The sequence below is a fragment of the Thunnus thynnus genome, chromosome 20, assembly GCF_963924715.1.
Source record: "Thunnus thynnus chromosome 20, fThuThy2.1, whole genome shotgun sequence".
Classification (NCBI taxonomy): Eukaryota; Metazoa; Chordata; class Actinopteri; order Scombriformes; family Scombridae; genus Thunnus; species Thunnus thynnus.
Window position 1 is genome coordinate 10,535,838 of NC_089536.1, and position 20,780 is coordinate 10,556,617.

Sequence of the window (20,780 nt, forward strand, 5' to 3'; positions counted from 1 at the left end):
TGGCTTAGATATCTCAAGTCAGTGTCAATTCTATCTGGGTAAGTTGTTCCACCCCATCAGTGTTTCGCAAAAAATCTTGGGAAGGTTCCAAGCCTGTTCTGGTCAGCCGTTTTGCAGTGCTTTTAAGTGGAGCATTTTTCTGGCCATTCAGGGGATGAAGACCACAATAACTGTTAGCAAACAGATGCCTATGAACAAATCTAGTAGACATGGAGCAACACTGGCATTCATTTGGAGTTACTTTTCTGGCCACCTGACAAAGTCCAATATTCACTCTCTTTGTGACTCCTCTCTGGTCTCTAACCAACTCCTGAGGGAAACATGAATCTTGTAAGCAGCCTCCGTTAGACCTTAGTTTGCTCGAAGTTAGCTAGTTGTTAATTTTGTCTGTCTGCCATTTGGTTCTGGGAAAGTTGTATTCAGTAGGTTCATCAGAGCGTCTTTCCTGAAAACAGCTGCATCGGTTACTGGAAATGGTGTTGATGAGAGCTGTGAGACTGAACCATACAGTTAATGTGTCATAAAATCCAAAGAATGAACTGACAGTGAATAAAAAGCTCAGAAGAGCGGAGGAGAACTGCAGAGCTGGGTGATAGTTCTGTGTGGCTTTGTCACTACACCTTTTGCATCGCACATTGTCATTTGATCCATTACTTGTTAATTAAAGAAAAGTGATTAGTGGAGCTTTAATGTTGCTGATTTGACAATATGTTGATTTACTTTGTCAGGGGAATTAGAACAAGTCGACTTTAAAGTGATTATGGCCATCGTGTCATTTCTCTGTCTCCTTCTGATGAATCTATGTCCAATATGCACTCTTCTCCTACCTCTGGTGTAGTCTCCACCAACTCATTAGGGATATATTTGGCTCTTTAGCTTCTAAATGTTCCACAATGTTCACTAGCTAGTCGCTAACTGCGTCTGTCTGGTACTGGGCAAGTAGTGTACAGTGGGTTTATCAGCTTTTTGTCTGAAACCTGCTGCTGAAAAAGCTGATGAGAGTGATGAGTCAGAACTACAAGAAAACAGTAGATGCTAAAACGCTTTGTAGAGCAGAGGGGAACTGCAGAGGTAGGTGGTACTGTAACTTTATATGGGTTCATAACTACGAGTGACTTGCAGTAATTCACATAACATGTAGTCATTTCATCCATTATTAATATAAAAACTTTACCTAATGCACTTTCAAGTCTATGTTTTAAACCTTTATCTCAGGAGTTCAATAAAAAACAAACAATCAAGTCATGTCAAGTCAATTGTATTTATATTGCACCAAATCACAAGAGCAGGTCAAGACCATACTCTTTAATTTACAGAGACCCATCATTCCTCCATGAACAAGCAATTGGCGACAGCGGCAAGGAAAAACTCCCCTTTAACGGGAAGAAACCTCGAGCAAAACCGGGCTCAAGGTGGGCAGCCATCTGCCTTGACTGGTTGGGTTGACTGAGAGAGAGAGAGAAGGAGGGAGGGGGAGAGAGAAAGAGAGCGAGAGAGACATAGAGATGCAACAACTCTCTTATCAACATATCATATGTTGATGTGTAGTGCATAGTATGTTGTTTGCCATAGGTAACACACTCGTGGCACTTAGGACAGCGACTAGTTCTTCCCAAAGGCTTTAGAGAAACATTCAAATACACTCTTCCAATAAGTAAACAGTTTCCGACATGTCTAAATAGAATGTGTCAATGACCCGTCTTTACATCGTTTACAGAGAGAGGACACACCAGGGAAAATCTTGTGTAACTTGACTTTGTGTCTAGAGTTAATTAAACATTCATGCACACTTTCAAGGCTTTTCTCCCAAGTCTCATTGTGTGTCTCTTCTCTCCACTTAGCCTCTCAATTCTGCTTATTTGCACTTGTGTTAACATTGATATGTCTTTGTATAGTTTGAGATAAGTAAGAGACCGCCCCCTTACTAAGTTGCTTTCAATTTATAGGAACACACAAATTAGATATATTTTTCCTCACATAATCTCAAATTTGCAAGAACCTGAAGAAATTCGAGGCCGGGATATTATATTTTCTCTGTAGCTGCTCAAACAACATAAAGTGCCCATCAAGGTATAAAGCGCTTATATCTTTCCTAACCTTAAGATTCCAAATTTAAGCCAGGGACAAATGCATGATTTTCACATATTGGACTATTGATGTAGGTATTTGGTGTTTTTATGTGTAATTTGATTTGCTTCCAGATTTTAAGTGTATTCTTAATAAGACAATAAAACTATTATTGTAATGTAATTGTTTTGGTGGGGCCGTTAAGAAGGGCAAGAAGAGAGGTCTTATTACAAAGAGTCCGCTCTAATGATAGACAAACTGAGCAGTCACTTGAATCATTGACTGGGCCCTTTTTCCACCACATTATAATGTTTAAGTGAGCTGCCCAGTAGTAAGCTTTAAAGTGTGGCAGGCTGAAACCGCCCTTGTCTTTTGGCTTAATTAGGTGTTTTCTGGTGATTCGTGCAGTTTTGTAGCTCCGTATGAAGGGCACAATGATTAAGTCTAGCTGTTTAAAATGAGAAAGAGGGATGAAAGATGGGATAGCTTTGATTGATTCTCCCGGCCATGGAGATATGGAGAGTTTTCCAGAATTCTATATTTTCCTTTAGTTGATCAATTTTTCTTCCACCAGTTAACCCATAGAGATCATCTACTTTTTTGTTATTTTAGTTCCAAGATATGTGAAGCTGCTGTAGGCTTTTTTTTTTAAAGGAATGGTCTGCAGGAACTGTTACTTCCAAGAACTTCTTTGATTGAGATCCAATGTGATAAACCTCAAATATGTCTTAGCAGATATCATGTTGTGTCACACATCTTTACTCTACATGAAACTCAAATTGCACTATTCACATTGTCAGTGTTAATTTATTCATCTTGTTTGCAAGATTTTTAATAATAATGCCAGAGCTAAATTTGGCAGCTTTTGGTAGACAGTAAAAACAACTGTAGTTACTAATGGAAACATTCCCCAGGTTTAGATTTTATTTTCCATATGAAGGTGCTGTCATAGACTTCCACTGAGATTTAAACCACTGAATAATATGTCTCAGCTCCAGATAATCCATCTTCCAGCCTGGCATACAGCATCCGCCCAGATTTCACCTCCCTTTTCTGCAACGAGAAGGAATGAGCTGCAGTATTTTTCGTCATAGGCAGATGTGTTAACAGGAACAAGACAGATCACCTCCTACCTGGGTGAGTTTCTAACAAATTGGCGCAAACGAAGTTGTTCTGCTGCTGCCATGTTTCCCTGGCGGACTTGTGATGTATTTTTAAGTGAGGCAGAGCAAGCAGCACATCAAATATCTACATAGACAAAATTTTCAAGTTGAACTCTGAGCAATCCAAGAGTGTTAAAAGCTAGGGCTTTTATTTTTTGAGCTCAAGCTGATGTCTTCACACTGTTTGTTTTGTCTGACCAACAGTCAAAAAACCCCAAACATATATTTTTATTAACAATGATATAAAGAAAATCAGCAAATCCTCACATTTGCAAAACCAGAGAAAGCAAATGTTTTTTTGTTGGTGTTCCAGAGCTATTTCAGTTTCATCAAACATTGATTCTTTGTTGTTATAATCCATAAGCTATGTGACCTTTCAAGACACTGCCTCCGCTGAGGTAATGACATGGTTGCCACTGCATACTGTACAATAACATGTGGATCTATGATGATATAGCAGCTGCTTGCGCCTCCTTTTCTCTCTGTCTTCTGCTGCGGTTTGAGGTTTTGTTTTTTCAGGGTTTTTTTTGTTTTTTTTGTCTTTTGAATGTCTGCCAGACATGTGCTTCCCATGACAGAAAGGGGTACCAGGGCGCTGTAAATGAAATCCATCATAGGGACCATATTAACAGACTTTCGCACAGCACTCCTCCAGAAGCTCTCCAACTTTGACCTTTGTTGCTAAGGCACACAGGCTCCATGCCAGGCAGCAAGCGCAGTCATCGCAGCAAGGGGGCTTAACGGTGTCACCCGCCAGGGGCGTAACAGCACCGGTTTCTCGGACAACATTAACCGCCTGCTGAGCCAAGGGGAATTTTTGCTGCAGGACCATCTATTTCCCATTGAGTAATTATGTGCTGACATCCAGCTAGTCTGACAGTAAATGAGTTCAGTATACAAGGTGGGGATAGAGAGACAGAGACAGAATGAGAGAGAGAGAGGGAACACAAAGAGCTATTTACCAGTAGAGGGAGCCCAGTGTTAAACGGCTCGATTATGACCTTAAATATACTCTAAAAAAAAATCATCCAGCAATAAATCCAACCATTAACAACTCTCATTGCCTTGACTTTTGACACACAGCTACTTTATTAGATTTGATTTAAGGAGACCTTCTTTCCAGTTTGTGTGGACTCCAATTACCATGATGTCACCTACAGGTTTCTATATTTCCTAATACAACCCTGAGGGTGTTGACATAATGTCCCCCAAATGCATCAGATGTTTAGTGTGGAGTCAAGCCAAGATTACCAGGCACTTTTCACTGCTCTGTAATCCCTGTGAACCCTGCGTTGGGGCTCAGGTAACAGATTACAGGGAGCAAGGTGAAGATTAGTCGATAAGGTGATGAACAGAACATCCTCGTTCTCCGAGAATTTGTTGCTCTTCTGTGTTTTGTATCATTTAGAGATGCAATGTCAGAGAATAGTGATGAATACTCATCATATGTTTCCAGAGCCCAAGGCTGTGTCTTTAAATTGCTTGTTTTGTTCGACCAACAGTCTCAAGGATATTAATCTTTCTTTTTTTCTTTTTTTTTTTTTTACAATGATTTAAAAAAAAAAGGGAAGAAGCAAATTGTTTGGCATTTTCCACAATAAATGATTAAAAAATGATCAAAAGAGTTGATGATTAACTGACTTATTGTTTCAGCATTAATATTGTGAATTAATATGTTCGGGATTTGGTCAAACAAGCGATTCAAAGACGTCACCTTGGGCTCTTGGAACTTGAGATTGACATTTTTCACAATTTTTTGACATGTTATAGAAAGAAAGATTTAACGATTAATTAACACAATAATTGATAGATCAGTCAATAATGACAATAATTTGTCATAGTCATAGAGAGGATAATGAAGGACAGAAAGAGATAAGAGAAGTCGCCGAAGTTCATTGCTTTTGTCTCCAAGGTCATTTATGAAAGAGTGTTTGCTTGATGGGTCTTTTTCACAATGTATCATTCATCATGCTGTTCCCAATCACCATTCTGTTTGAATTATCATAATTTACCCACTCTGATTGGGGGTAAACTGAGTTCGTGATATGCCTTTCAATCAACCATTATTAAATGAACAATAGCCATGAACATTAACCAAGTTTTCCGCCCATGAGCTGATGTCAGGACCGAATTTTGGCTCAGAAACTTTGCTGGATTGAGTTCCCAATCCAGTCAGTACTCTGATTAAAGGCATCCACCAAATATGGATTAAAAAAAAAACATAATGCACGCTCTTGATGCAGAAAAAGTGATGTGTTGTGATCATTTTATTAGATTTGCTTTATCAAGAACACATTTCCATATGGAACTTTGGAAAAACTCTTTTTTTTTATACCTTTTTTGTCTTTGTTGTCTCAGCTTTGAAACAGTCCAATTTAAACTCATCACTCTGCCCTAATTAATTCCACATGCTCTCATTTTAAGCCCATTTCCTTCTTGAGGTTTGAATAGTAACTAAACATTGTCCACCCATGTCAAACAATGCTGGAATCATCTCAAGTGTGTCCCCTCTGCATTTATTGTTGTACCATTCGAGAGATTTTGAATGTCAAAGAATCTCCTCCAAGCTGCCAAAGGCGATGTTTTTCATTTTCAATCTGACGTATTTTCAAGATTACAGAGAATTGCTGTCAAAGTGACTTTGGAGTGTGTCCTTGTGTGCCTTTCCGCCAGTCATCAGACAACGGTGACTGTGATTAGGAGTGCTATTTTACTGATGTGTGCACGTACTGTATGTGTAGCCTGTATCCCATCTCAGTGAGGACCTGTGCACATGTGGGGGGCACGGCCTCATCAAGAGAGCAGATGAAAAGAACAGCATGCCATTTGTGTTAGAAAAGCAAAGATTGTTATGAATACATTATTTCATGGATGCCTGTCAAGGGGTGTGTTGTGGTTGGTTGCAAGAAAGCAGGCTCTGGGGTTTAATAAAGCCGAACAGTTGTTGATTTGTTTTGGTGGAACAGAGGAAGGCGGGGGGGAAAGGGGCTGTAACTGTAAAAGGGCACTAAGAAAGGATGTCTTGAGAGCCCAGAAGCATTTTGGAAGGTCATATGTTCCCTGGGACCAACAGCTTGTAGGTTGGTGGAATAAGTTAATTTGGGAAAGCTGATAAAACCAGGAAAATGATTTACTGTAAAATACCATGAGGAACTGTAAACTGTCCCAGTACATACTGATTTGGTGAGTTTCAGGTCAAAAGACAGCTGGATGTTGAGGTCAAAATTGGCCACATGTTTAGTTGAATGAATGAAATATGGTACTTGAAATGTTATATATTACCTAGATATATAGAAATCTTTCATTTTTTAAGCAAATTTAGCCCAGTTTTACATTACTGTGGACTTTCAAGACCCCGTAACATTTTTCTCATGCAATGTGGTACAGACATTCATGTCCCCCTCTGGATGAATTGTAATCACTTATCCTCTGATTATCCTCTGACTTCATCATTTAGCACCATAATCAGGTCAAAATTTCAATCTGTCCAAATAGTTTTGTTTATAACCAAATACTTGCAAACTAATTCCACCCAACCTCAGCTGTACTTTATGCTTTGTGCTAATCTGCAAATTTTAGCATGCTAACACACTAAACTAACTGTGTGAATATGGTAAACATTATACAACATATTAGCATTGTCTTTGTGTGCAAGTTAGCATTTAATTCAAAGCACTGCTGTGCCTAAGGACTCTCAAAGACTCAAAGAGCCGCTAGCATGACTGTAGATTACAGTCAGTCTTTTTGATATTCTTCTAATCTACATTTTCTTGTGAATTACTGGATCATTTAGCCTCTTCAGACCTTTAAAATATTCAAATAAAACAGCGGAAAGTTACTCTTTGTTGACCTGCTCATAGCCCACAGACATAAGAAACCCGTGATGAAGGCCAGCAAGTAGATTTTATTTTAAGGGGTCACAAGCCAAAAAGGCAATCACTGACCTAGAGCTCTAACCTTTCGTCTAATGACCCTTAACGACCAAGCAATGCCTGGTCCCTCATCACAAGATGCATATGTCTGTTAGCTGTGAAGAGTTCAGCCAAAGACCTGAATATGTCAAACTCTCCAGAATTTAATAAGAAAGAAGCAAATATTTTAAGAAAGTCAGAAAAACTAAACATGGTTTTGTAGCAACAGTGTATTTTCTTCTTCTTTCCTATCTTGTAAGTAATCTCAACAACTCAGATTTATTTTGTGACCCCTTGGGAAGTCCCACTGCACAGGTTTGGAACCGCTGGCCTAGGTCTAAAAAAACGTTTTCAATCAGATTTAGTCCAGTTTAGATGCCTAGATTGCCTTTTACCCTGCAAATCACCTATTTAATACTTTGTGTGAACATGCTGCACCACTGTTCACATACAACCAGCCAGTGTGTAAAACAGCAAAACAATGGTTGTAGAGTACATAATCGATTGTGTTATTTTTTCTTAACAAGGCTGCTAGGGAAAGCCAAATTTATTACTGTTCGGTGATAGTTCTGTATCACATTTCACTCACCCACACACGAACAAACACACACAGTCACATTTCCACGTACACAGACATACAATCCCCCCACCTAGCATTTACTTTATTGAGGCAATATAAATGGCACAAGCTCTCCTTGTGTACACTGGAGCATAAAGGGAGTTGATCACGGCCAGAACTCAGCTTTATTAAGACCTCTGTTTACACTCTCCTTTATTGAACATATAAATAAGGCTTCGGGTTCTGGTGCCACTTTTACCACTCCCTTAATGCTTCTGGTGGCTCTTATAACATTCTAGCTAACAAAAGCCACTTACACACTCCAACTTTACCAAATGTCTCGCTCCCAAGCACGTGGAAAAGAAATGAGCCTGCAGACTATTTCCACTAATATAATGCCATTTATAAGCAGGAATTAAACCTCATAGCACACCACATTAACAAAATGGTTATTCACTAGGAGACTTTGAAGTCAGGGAACCAAACGCTGTATGGTTGTGAACCTCGTCTTCAAAGTTGATGTGGAGCACACTGCAGAAAAGGCAATGGCCGTTCCATCTGTGTGTGTTAGCCTCATAAATCGGCTAACCACAATGTGGACTTGACCTTTCTCTGTCGAAAACTTCTTTCTGTTTTCCCCTCATCTGTTGTGTTCATCCATCCATACTTTTCTCAGAGGTTGTCATGTGTTCCCTTACTCAGCATGCCCACCTCTCCCAGACGGTGCGGTTTTCTAGGACTAATGAGGGTAGGATGCGTCTCCCGCTTTTGTGTGTGTGATGTCGTCCCGTCCTTGGCGGAGCCTGCTTCTCATCATCAGGCTGGAGCTGGATGAGGACTGCTGAGTTGGTCACCTTTGGCTTTCTGCTATCAGCTGGAGCGACTCTGTGATGAACTCCAGAATGGTGGTTTCCTCAGAGGAGAACCAGAACAAAGCTCAGCTGGGGAGCACTGTGCTTGACCTGGGTTATTAATACTGGATAATAAGCAGACTCAGCAATTTAGCTGGGTGAGTCATGCATACAGACACAGGAGGGATGTGAACCATGAAGGAAGAACCTTGAGTCTGCTGGTAATAATAATCTGTGACGAATGTATCCCAGCGTGTTTTGTGTTTATAAGTGTTTGAAATGTGATTCAAAATTAAGAAGGAACAAAGTTTCGAGTTGAAAACATACCATAAATTATGCCAACAACTTCTCACAAGTCCACTGACATCACCCTCAAACTAAATCTGTTTCCCTGCTGTTTGGAAATGCTTGATGGAGCATCAGTGGAAGAAAACAAAAAAAAACAAAAAAACCAAGCAAACATTTCATTTAGGATGTTTGCACAGAACAAATGGTGCTAACAACCCCCGCTGTTTTAGTGAGAGACCCGAGCTCCAAAATAGCTTCCCCACTGTGGGAAGCTGATTACTGTAGGAACCCTGTTAGCGAGGTCCTCCGGTAGTTCAGTGTTGCATTCTGCCTCTCTGTGTGTTCGTGATGTACTTTTTTAGAGAGATTTCAGTTTCTGTCTCAGTTATAAGTGGTAGGTTTGCTCGGGACAGTGGCCGTTTTTTCCACCACTTCATCTCCTGGCGGCACGCTTGGGGATGTCAGTATTGGATTTAGGGATGAATATATTCTTAAATGACTGGCAACACAGCAGAGCTCCAAGAATTGTAGCCATTCGGAGGCTCAGTTAACACCCTGTCAGAACAGAGAGAGTAGAGATAAAAGCATGCTGGGAACAATGCCCCAAAGCTACGTCTAATCCCTGCACTGCATCCTGGACACTAGCCCTGTGTTTGGAGTTATCACAGCAGCAGCAGCAACCCCAGCTCCTCTTTGCTCAAAACTCTCAGTTCCTGAAGAACTGTGGAGATTTATGCAGCTTGAGTGGCAGAGGGGGTGGTTATGGTTTCGCCACAGGCTAACGATTCTCATTGCTTGATGCCTGAGCGTGCTGATTAGTGCTGTTGTATTCATGTCTTTATGGCAGAAGGAGACAGGCTCCATTCTACTGACAGCTTTTAAAAAAGAGGTGAACATATGTTCAGGAGGGGCGAGGATGTATTGGAGATGGCATTTTGGCAACACATATAATTGTTAGTCATGAAAAACGAAACATTCAGAGAGTATTATTTGTCTGCTGTGACACAGTAAAGCCATCAATTACAAATACTGTGATTTTGTTTAAGTGACACTTTTTATTACAAGGCAGATGTATTGGTAGGTCATGCTCTGATGTTGTTAATGAGCAACAGGCTCGGGACTTTAATAGCAGAGAGGAATTTATTATCAGAATTGTTTGTATAAAATCCATTTAGAAAATGTTCCCATTGTTTGTGTCCACAAAGATGGACATGGTCTTGTTTTGCAGATGCTGAGAGAATTTAGAATAAAGGAGAAACACTTTGAAGTTTTTTGTGTACTCTCATATGGCATTTATGTTTTCTTTCAAAGGGAATCTTTTGAGCACAACTGTTCAACACAGACCGAGAGCAAAGCAGAAACAATATGGGACTACAGTACCTCTTCAGCTCGTCGGACAAGACTGGAAACCAATCAGCCAGCTCAAATTCCAGGTGAAGAATTATATTTTATAAAAATACTGATTTTTTTTTTTTTTTTTGCTATTGGCATGACCTGAGGATGACAATGTCAGATAGTCCGATCACCAGGCTGTCTTTCCATCTGTTTGTCCATCCACCACTACTGGCCAGATTGCCATTTATTTTGATTTGGACATTCATGGTCCCCAGAAGATGATTCCTTACTATTTATGTGAGCCCTTCTGTTTAGTGCCACTACAATACTTATTGCTTTTTATTTTCATAATGTTTGCTGTATTTGCTTCTGGCATTAGGATAAACTCTTTTTCATCTCATAATCAACAGGCAGATTGCCATGAAACTTGCTGAACACATTTATGCTTGCAAATCGATGAAGCATTTTGAATTGATTTGTGATCGTTTTGTGTTGGCTAATGAATATTGCAGCCTGTAGGAACTAGCATGGAGTTTGATCTTTGGTTTGGCTACTCCAATAAAGATCTTACTTCTTTTAAAATCAGGGTTTAACTGTAAATCCAGAACTTTAAATCTGGATTAAATCTAGACTAAATTTACCAGTTTAAACTGAGATTAAGTCTATGTAAGTGGCACCAAATTCAGCAATGTGAAATGCAACTGATTGTAGATTCTGAATTTTAGCAAAATAGGCTAATAATTTAGATGACTTCACCTATTTTAATTACTAACTGGCTTGCTCAACACCAGTCTAAACAGTTTATTCTCATATCCATCAATTATTAAAGGCTAAAAATAACATGAATAATGTATCATATTAGATTTGTAAATTGGAATTTAAATCTAATACAATTAGAAGTAGAAATCTTGGATCACCAAATGACTGACTGAGTGAATTTTATTCTTGCTGCATTGGCAGCTGTGCGTTAATGTATTCATTAATGCATTAATGTAATGAATCCTGGTCACATGCCAGAACTAAGAGTCAGCTAAGTTAAAGTGTGCAGGACCACACACAGTGAAGCAGAAATAGCAGTCATTGCCTCTCTGTATATGGTTCAGTACATTTCATGCACAGACAGCTGTACAATATCTGCATTTTTAGAAAGGAAGCAAACACTACATGATCCACTGGAATATCAATGAAATGTTTGAAATCTGGGATCCTTGGCTTGGTTCGGTGTTATAAACCCAGACTTTATAAAAAATATATATATATGGCTGCCAGGCAGACTTAAAAACACAGTTTGAGTTTTTAGGTTGTGTGATTGAGTTAATTCATGTGTGAATTAATTTGTTCTGGCTTAACCAAACAGACAAGGTGCCACAAGGTTTCCATGGGATGTCATTAGCCAAAAAACAAAAGAAAGCCTCAGATCAGCAAATTAAAGAGCACTCACAATGAAGGTGAAAGTAAGTGCTATTTTGAATATATTTCTCCTTTAATAACAAGCCCGAAAATGCACTGTACTATATATATTTCCCTGAAGTTATAAATGGCAGTCATCATAAACATTATGCAGTGTGAGGGAGGTCAAAGCATCCCTATAGAAAGCTGTGTGAACAGAAAGTAAGGGGAAGTTCAGTACCACATGGTTTGTGCAATGATACTGCCTAAAACCTTAAGTGTTCTGCTTCAATATCCTCTTATGATCCACTAGACATTTTTCTCTACGGGGGGTGATGGATGACTTAACCCAGAGCAGTGCTCTTTGCCACGGTTGACCCAGATTGAACTCTGTGTGTGTGTGCGGTTGCCCAGCGATATGGAGAATGTGAGACAGAGGATTTTTTTGTGTTTCTGCGCCTGAGTGAAAGCGCAGCACACGAGAAGGAAAGAAGTTATGTGTTGACATGTGGATGAGTGTGCGCGGGTTTGTGTGCACGTGCAGCCACGTTGGTTGCACAGCACGACTGACAGATGTGATGTATGACTCGGTGCCACTTCATCTGACTCTAACAGAGACACACGATCTCCTTCAGTGTTCTAACTTAGGGGTGCGAAGACTCATGGCTTTCTGCAGGATTGATGTCAAATGGAATAGAAACATAAAGCTAATCCTCTCAGCCCTTGTTCTAAGATACAAAGTAGCTTCATAAGGATTTCCGACTGCTCTCATCAATTGAAAACAGTCATCTCATGTTTTCTCACAGCTCTGGGTGGCTCAGTCAAAATTTCCTCAGGACTGGAATAAAGGATTTTAAGTGCTATTTGCTGTTTTTCATTTTATTGCCACCCACAGCACCGACTTGATTTATTTTCTTAAATTTAAACCTTGCAAACTAATGCTGCAACACTCAAAAAGCAGTCAGAGCCATCTTTCCAAAATGATCAAAATCCCGTCTGCCTCACTCCTGAACTAATCTTCTCATCTCATCTCCTCTCCTGTCTGTTGTCTCTTCAGAGTCACCCTGCATCACTGAAGCTCCTGATTGAAGCGGAAGGTGAGCAGCTGCTCTTGGCTCTGGAGAAAAATGAGTAAGTGTTCCCTCAATTCATACTTGGCCTTAGATCGGAACTGAGTGCTTTCTGGAGTACAAATGGGTGACATATGTGGTGCCCAGGGGCTACAACTGGGGCTGTAGCCAAGTTGTGTGTCACACATAACAGCCAGGGATGGGGAGGGAGGAAGGGAAGTCTCTCTGTCTTGCTCTGCTAGCGCTGGCATGGCATGCTCTCTGTGCTTTGGTCTTTTTCGTGTGCTGAAACAAAGACTTGAAAGATAGAAATTCCTGAATACATCAGCCAGACATTGATGAAAACCGACATCTTCCTCCTTCTTCTCCCTCTATCTTTTCATTTGATCTGTTGGCATAACACAGGGGAGAAGGAGGATTTGTTTGAACACAGCACACACTCTGCGCTCCGTGTATTAAGATACTGTCAACACAGTGTCAGTCAAGGGACTGGCAAGGAGGGGGAACATCATTTGAAAGAGATCACGTTATTGGAATGGGTACAGTTTGACAGAGACGTAGCTCTGGATCTGTTCAGGGGAATATTTGTCATCTTTGCATTTTTACACAAGGGCTGACTGAATGTGGCCTCAGTCTCAGACAGCCTCCAAGTTGTGTGTGTCGCTGAGAAGAATGGGACGTGATTGATGGAGCAATATGTTTTCCATCCACCTCTTCTGCCACACATGAGCAACCAGGAACAAGCAGAGCTGTCTGTGTAATAGAGAGAATGAGAAAGAGGGAAGGAAAGGGAGAGAGAGAGCGGATAGGTTTTTATGCCAGATTCAGCCATGAATCTCACTTGTTTTCCAGACTTAATATATGTAAATTCCACCTGCAGACTGTGGGACAAAGCTTTCAACACCAGCGACCGCAATTTTATGGCTTACCTACTTTGAAAATATTTTGATGGGAAATCACACTCAGTCTTTCTGTCGAATAACATTCCTGCTTTGCACAGGTGGGGATTTTGCAAAGCTGACTTGCAGATTGTCAAATTTTCACCGTCCCCTTTTATAGCAGGGAATTACATTCTCTTACAGTAAAAACATTTCATTTCAAAATGGGAACTTAAGTTTTCCCCCGTGATCAGCTGCAGTGGAAAAACACCTTACATTCCCATGCACAAACCACATGATTCTCATCCAGCATGGCTGTCATCGTTGTCCAATAGCATTAAATGTAAAGTCCACAGTTGAGCTCATACCCGGAGCCAAGAGGAACAAACAGAAACGATGGAGAGGTGCAATCTAGATCTTTCTAATGAGCTTGAGCATGATGGAAAGACTTTACTCAAACAAACCTCTGTGCATTACAAATACCAATCTGTCAGAATTTACTCTCAACACTTGAAGCAGGTCTGGAGAAAAAGACTTAGTTACTGGCAAGGGCTGAATTTTCATGATCTGTAGATTCTCACACTGTTCTGTGATAAGTCAAAATATGACTTCAAAAATTCAAAATAAAAGCTACTTTATGCCATGCATGTTTGACAAGATAAATCACAAATAGGACGTGGATCTGAAGAGGCTGTGCATTGTTGAGTGAGTGCAGATCAGCGTCGCAGAGCCAGACCTGAACCTGCTGTGCTGACATTAAGTGAAGGTTCTTGTCTGAGGTTGCTGGCAGACTGGCTGTGTGCCGCTGATGAAATCCAGTTGTTCAAACACAACTGGCATCTGTAATGGAGGAAAAAAATATGGACCAGAATGAAATGATTTTAATTAAACCCAGGATTTATTTTTGTTTTCTCAATCCTCTGTCAATAAATATTGCTGGCAACAAAACACAAGTGACATTTTCCCTTATGGGGGAGGGTGGGTTGGGTGGATGGCTAGATAGTTGAATTGGGTGGATGGCTAGAGAGTTGGGTTGGGTGGATGGCTAGAGAGTTGGGTTGGGTGGATGGCTAGATAGTTGAATTGGGTGGATGGCTAGATAGTTGGATTGGGTGGATGGCTAGATAGTTGGATTGGGTGGATGGCTAGAGAGTTGGGTTGGGTGGATGGCTAGATAGTTGGATTGGGTGGATACCTATATAGTTAGTTGACAAAAAGTGGACTTTGCTGCAGGAGCCCACTGTTTGCCTCCTGCTTCCTACCACAACTCAGAAGTTTTTTGTTGTGGTGTTTACTGTTGCCATGATGACATTTCAAGTGATCATTTTAACCCAAACCATGATTTTTTCCTAAACTTAATCAAGTGGTTTTTGTGCCTAAACCTAACCAGACCGCACCAATTGCTTTGAGTGTGTAATATTGCTGCAGATGGGTCTACACTGGATTTAGTTGAAAGCCTGGTGCATAGCCATACAGATGCCAAAGGGTCCCTTGTGCGTCTGCATGAGACGCCAGAGGGGCATGACAAAGCGTCGGTATTTGATGACCTGGGATGAGAACAGGTTGCACATGACCCCTGAAGTCTAATACAGTGTAATATAGTAAACAGCTTGAAATGATTACATTTTTATGTCTCTGTGCCGGCAACAGCCATGGCCAGAGGCATTATGTTTTTGGATTGTCCATCCGTTCGTCCATCTGTACCATTCTTGTGAACGCGATATCTCTGGAATACCTCGAGGGAATTTCTTCAAATTTGGCACAAATGTCCACTTGGACTCAAGGATGAACTGATTAGATTTTGGTGGTCAAAGGTCAAAGGTCAAGGTCACTGTGACCTCACGTCCATTCCATTATCTCGTGAATGCAATATCTCAGGAACGCCTTGAGGGAATTTCTTCAAATTTGGCACAAACATCCACTTGTTTGTGCCAACAGTTTGCTGAAATTTGGGCTCTTGCTCACCCCTCGGATCTTCACCTGGTGCAATTTGGCAGCACTTTCTCCTCTGCACATCAGAGACGTGTGGATTCTTCCTTACTTGGACAATTGGTTGATATGTGCTAGGACCCGGGAGCAGGCAATCTGTGATACAACAACTCTTTTGGCCGACATGACCCAGCTTGGGGTTCACTGTGAATTTTCAGTTCTTTAGTTCCGAGTCAGCGAGTTGTGTTCATCAGTGTTGCCCTGGATTCAGTGTTAATGAGAGCCTCTCCCTCTCCACAAAGGGTGGATGACATCGTCAGCCCCAACTCACGTTTTCGGAGAGGCACAAGGATGATGTACAGCCTATTCCTCCGGTTGCTGGGCAAATTGAAAGCAGCAATGGCAGCCACCCCTCTAGAGCTCCTTTCATTGCACTTTTTTTGCAGATCTGGGTCAACAGTTTGGGCCTCAACCACAAGAGGCACCAAAGGATGGTGAGGGTCTCAAGCAAGTGCCTTTGGTCTCTAGCACCCTGGAAGAACAAGGCTTATCTGTGCTGCCGTGCTCCCTTGGGCTCACTTCCCTCCCACTGGGAGATAGTGGTAATGAATTCCTCTCTCTCAGGCTGGTGGGCTGCATGTAACCAAAGGGCAGTTAGGGAGACCTGGAGTCCTCAGTAGAGGCTCCAGCACATAAATGTGCTAGAGCTGCATGCAGTACACTTAGTCCTCAGACATTTTCTTCCTTTCTTGGAAGGGAAACATGTCCTTGTTCAGTCAGACAACACTTTCAGTTTATCATATGAACCACCAGGGGACCAGGCACCAGATCCAACCAGTTCATTGTCACTCGGAGTCTTGACAACAAGATTCTGTAGGAGACGACTGCTGGGTGCCAGGCCCCTTTTTAAGTTTGCTTGCGTCTCCTAGGTTACACGTGTGTTTTTGTTGGTATTATGTCCCGACCTCCTGTGCATGTACACGATGCATATCCAGGTATTATTCATAGGACCTTAGTTACATTCATAACTCTGGTTTATTATATTCCTCTGTGGCATCCTCCCAGTGACGGTTAAAAAAAACAATCAGTATCTGAAAAGATGTATGCTGTTTTGGGTGTTCGCCTGTCAGAAATCAGTGCTACAGCATGTTCTCTAATCTGATTGTGAGCTGTGGGGTGTCAGTGGCACTGATGACATTTGGAAAGCCAGCAACACAATAGAAACTCTTCTTGATAGTACAAAGCCAGTATGTTTGGTGTGTCTGCTCCTTGGCATGAAGGACTGTGGAAACAGGAGACAGAGGCTTCAAATACTCCTACAGCATACCCGGACATACTTGAAGCAGTCTGATTGTCGGGATGGAAAGGGCGGAGGCTGCCTTGAGCAACATGTCAACCATGTGAACAGGCGCTCCAAATTATGGTTCAAAACATGGCTGCCTGAGAGATCAAGGCCCTCTCCATGTGGAAATGCTGCCATTTTTATGAACCTATGTATTGCTGTCTCTTCAGATTCCAAAATTTCAAATAAAAATACTGCTTAGTTCTGAATTATCATTCAGTTGCTTTAAATTACAATTTTTTTGAGAGTAAGATCAAATCATCATTTTTTGTGCGACTCAGAAATTTAATTTATTGGTAAAAAATATTACATTTTGATAAAGAAAGGCATCTACGGATAAGCATGCAGGACATATTTGGTGTTATCATCATCAATCAGTTGGGGAAAAGAGCATGTTTAGTTTTAGCTGCCAGTATTTTCGTAAGCAATGTATTTTTAATCATTTGCAACTGTAATCCTCTGTGGTTAGAGTTGGAGAAGCATTTATGCAAGAAAACCAACAATGAATAAACCCCTGAAGTGCATGCTGATTTTACAACACTTAATTAATGAGTAGTCTGATGACAATGTTCAAAGCCAAAAATATAAATCTTACAATACAGTTCTGTGTCAGGAGATGTTGTCAAGGATTACTGATCTTATCTAAACAAAATAAAGTCTTTTTCCAGCTGCTAAATTTTCTCTTACCATGCCGTAAAAATGTGGCATATAAAACTACCTGATTGAACCATTTGAATTTACATTATCAATATGGAGGTAGTAGTAAAAATGAAACTTTAAATTAGCATCATGTCTGTTGCTTTATGTAAAATGCACATACAGTAGGTGAATATCAAACTTCAAACTAACTTAAACACAGGGATTGCCAGTCAGTGCAGATTGTGCTCTGCTAGATGTGCACATTTCAATATTTCCTGATGTGATGTTGCAACATGTTGTTGCTGATTACTGGGCAGCAAATGTACAGTATGGTCATCTATTGCACTAGTCTGAGATCCCTGGTGGCATCTCATTTTCTGTGATCAATTTAGTTACTAGATGACAGTCTAAACAGTTGCTCATTTGCTTTGTGAAATAGCACCTCTATCCTTTATTACTTGAAAGTTAAGGCCTTTTATTATTATATCAGTGCAAGACTATAAACCCAATTGCTTCAAATGAGCAGGCCAGCTTGTATGTGAGTGTGCATGGGTGAATGAGAGGCTTTGTAAAAGGCTTTCTCCTGCTCAGGTTGAAAATTGCTATGTAAATGCAGTCCATTTACCTTTTCATATAAGCAGACTGTTTTTGGGGTCTTTTTGATGGTAATGGAGGCATTCATTCTTTCAGTTTCGTGCCTACACTGGGGGAGGAAAACCCTGAAGCTTGTGCACATCAAGACAATAGGGACAGTTGTTGAGCTTTGTCCCTTTGGGTATGGAACCACTCCTGGCAAAGCTGTTCTAGCAACTTTTGCTGCTTTGTTGCTTTGGATATGAGGCCTCCAGGCATATCAATATGAGTCCCAAGCTGAGCAGGCAGCATGCTCTCCATCCGTGTTTCCCTTTCTAATGGACTGCAGGATCACTGAAAGGAGGCCTGGGACTCGTCAGCTGGGTGGAGGATGTTCTTGGTTGCCTGCACTTGGGGTTTCTCCCTGCTCATCATGTTGTTTAACCTTAAGTATAAGGGGCCTGGAGGGTTGGCCATCGATCTTTTTGTGTATTTTGTGCCGTAAGACAAACAGACACAAAGGAGAGCAGACAGACAGACTTTAATCTGGCCTTTTCCCTGGACAGAGGGCAGGAAGAAGATATGTTTTCTAAGTGACAGGCTTGGCTGCAAACTTTGGTGGAACAATAAAATTCAGCCTGGACAGGATCCAGACGCAATTTGTTCCAGTTTGTGTATTGGGTTTTAGGGATGTTATTTGACCCCATATCTCAGGCTGGACTGCTGCCGGCCTGTGACCTGTTGCTTCTCTCAGTGAAGACGTCCTCGTGTCTCACTGAAAACATGGGCAGGAAGCAGCCTCTCCTGGGGAACTGAGCAAACAGAGGGCTAAAGACGCCGCACAAATAACCAAGCCTTGCTGGAAAAAAAGACATGTCTTTGACCTCCTTTGTAGAGTTATTGTCCTCGGCTGCTGAGCCACACAGAGATTGTTTAAGGAACGTCAAGCCCCAGACATCCATGTGTATCAAATCCTTTCTCTTAACATCAAGCCAGGAGTGAGACGAGGGATGTATCAAATCCTCCCTCAAGTCATTAAGTCAGAAATAAAACAGGATGAAAAATCTGTTTTCTCATTAGGGCCTCCGTGCTTATTCGAGTTGAACAGTTGAAAATGTGTTTATTACAGATTTTAATGTCTGTAATAACCACTTTGTGCACCATGCAGCGATTTAACATAATCTTTCCTTCACTTTATGCTTGTTTCTTAACGATGAATTTTTGTATTAACTGACTATGAGTTTGGCCAATGAAATCACATTTAGGTGGTGAGTTGCTATTTTTCAGTTTCAGATATTTCTTAGGTTAAAACCAAAATCCCTTACATAACATACCAACAATATAAAGTACTGAGCATTAAAGACTTTCAAATCTTAGTTTTAAACTTTCAACACTTTTTTATAAATTATGAGTAATTTTTTCACATAATTGAAACCCGATAACTGCTATTCCTCTAGTCTAGACTCCAATTGTCTCATGATTAAATTGATAAAAATAATACTTCCTCTTCATGAAATACTCAGTTCCCATAGCTACCTGCTAGCCCATCATCCCTACATCCTAACATTGTAGAGCTGAAATAAGAAGGATGTGGATAAAGACGATCCCAGAATAAGAAGGGAGGGAGGATAGGAAGAAGTTAAAAAATGTTAAAGGAAGAGGACTGAAAGATAAATATAGTGATTTGAGGTTTCCATCCGCTTGAGACATGTATGTGCTCTTCATGCCATGCTCCTGTGTAATCACTGTGGAGATGACATCTAATTACAACCTTGCTCCTGATTATCTTATCTGCAGCCAACTGGCCACATCTGTATCCCCTGTCAGTGCATAATCAGCTTGTCCACTGACCTATTAGCCAAGTATTCCCAGAGAAAGAGAGACACATGGACAGGTAGATAATGGGCGAATAAGATATGGGCAGACATACAGTATACTGTATATCACAGCAAAGGTAATTGTGATGGAGGCAGAAATGGCTCAGTCCAGACAGTGAACAGATGCAGTAAACTTGCATGAACACACACAGAAACATGGATTTGTGCTCATTTATCATCTCTCCTCTGCAGACAAACATACACAAAAACTTTCTTTCATCAGCAAAATTCAAACACACACAAACACACACACACACACACACACACACACACATTACACACCATGTTCTAAAATTCATTCAGAACCACCAAACCTTATTTCCCAGTGAAGGATGCACTGAGGTTAACTCTAGCCTTTGTACCTTTCTTGTTACCCTTGCGGCTGCAAGGCCATGATATACTGTGATTCATTAGTTTCAAAGACAAGCTGTCCAGAGCCTGCGCCTTTTAACTACTTCCTTCAAAAGGGAATTTTTTGGAAGGAGCTTCCCTCTTTTGAATTACCTTCTCAGAAGCTCCAATTATTTTCAAGCTTAGAGCAGTAATTAATAAGGTGGACTCGCCCCTCCATGTTCCTAATTAATTAGGAGGCACGTATTAACACTGGGAAACTCTTAGAGTGCCGTGTCCTTTCTTTCTGGATGGAGAAGACTGAGAGCTCAGGCGTGGTGTCCTTTTAAAGTTATGTTTTGTGTCTTATACGTTCTTTTTTTACTGGTCTAGAAGCCTTCCATCCCAAGCTTACTTCAAAGCTCAAAGTCCAAATACAGCTCAACCAGTTCACCTCATGTCACTTTCTCTCTTTCTCTCACCTCCCATTCTCCTCACTTGGCCATTTCTGTTCAGGCTAATTAACAAATAGCATTTAAATAGTTACATTTAGTATTCATTCTTATGTTCTAAATGAAG

At 40.8% G+C, this 20,780-nt stretch overlaps 1 protein-coding gene across 1 annotated transcript in view; it reads left to right on the forward strand.

Moving 5' to 3' along the window:
• The window catches only part of adam12 (ADAM metallopeptidase domain 12), a 77,413-nt gene that overhangs the window by 3,048 nt on the left and 53,585 nt on the right, over positions 1–20,780 (forward strand). Inside the window, exons 2-3 of the mRNA XM_067577389.1 lie at positions 10,151–10,272; positions 12,621–12,694. Coding sequence (XP_067433490.1) covers positions 10,151–10,272; positions 12,621–12,694 — 196 coding nt within the window. The remainder of the gene's footprint in view (positions 1–10,150; positions 10,273–12,620; positions 12,695–20,780) is intronic.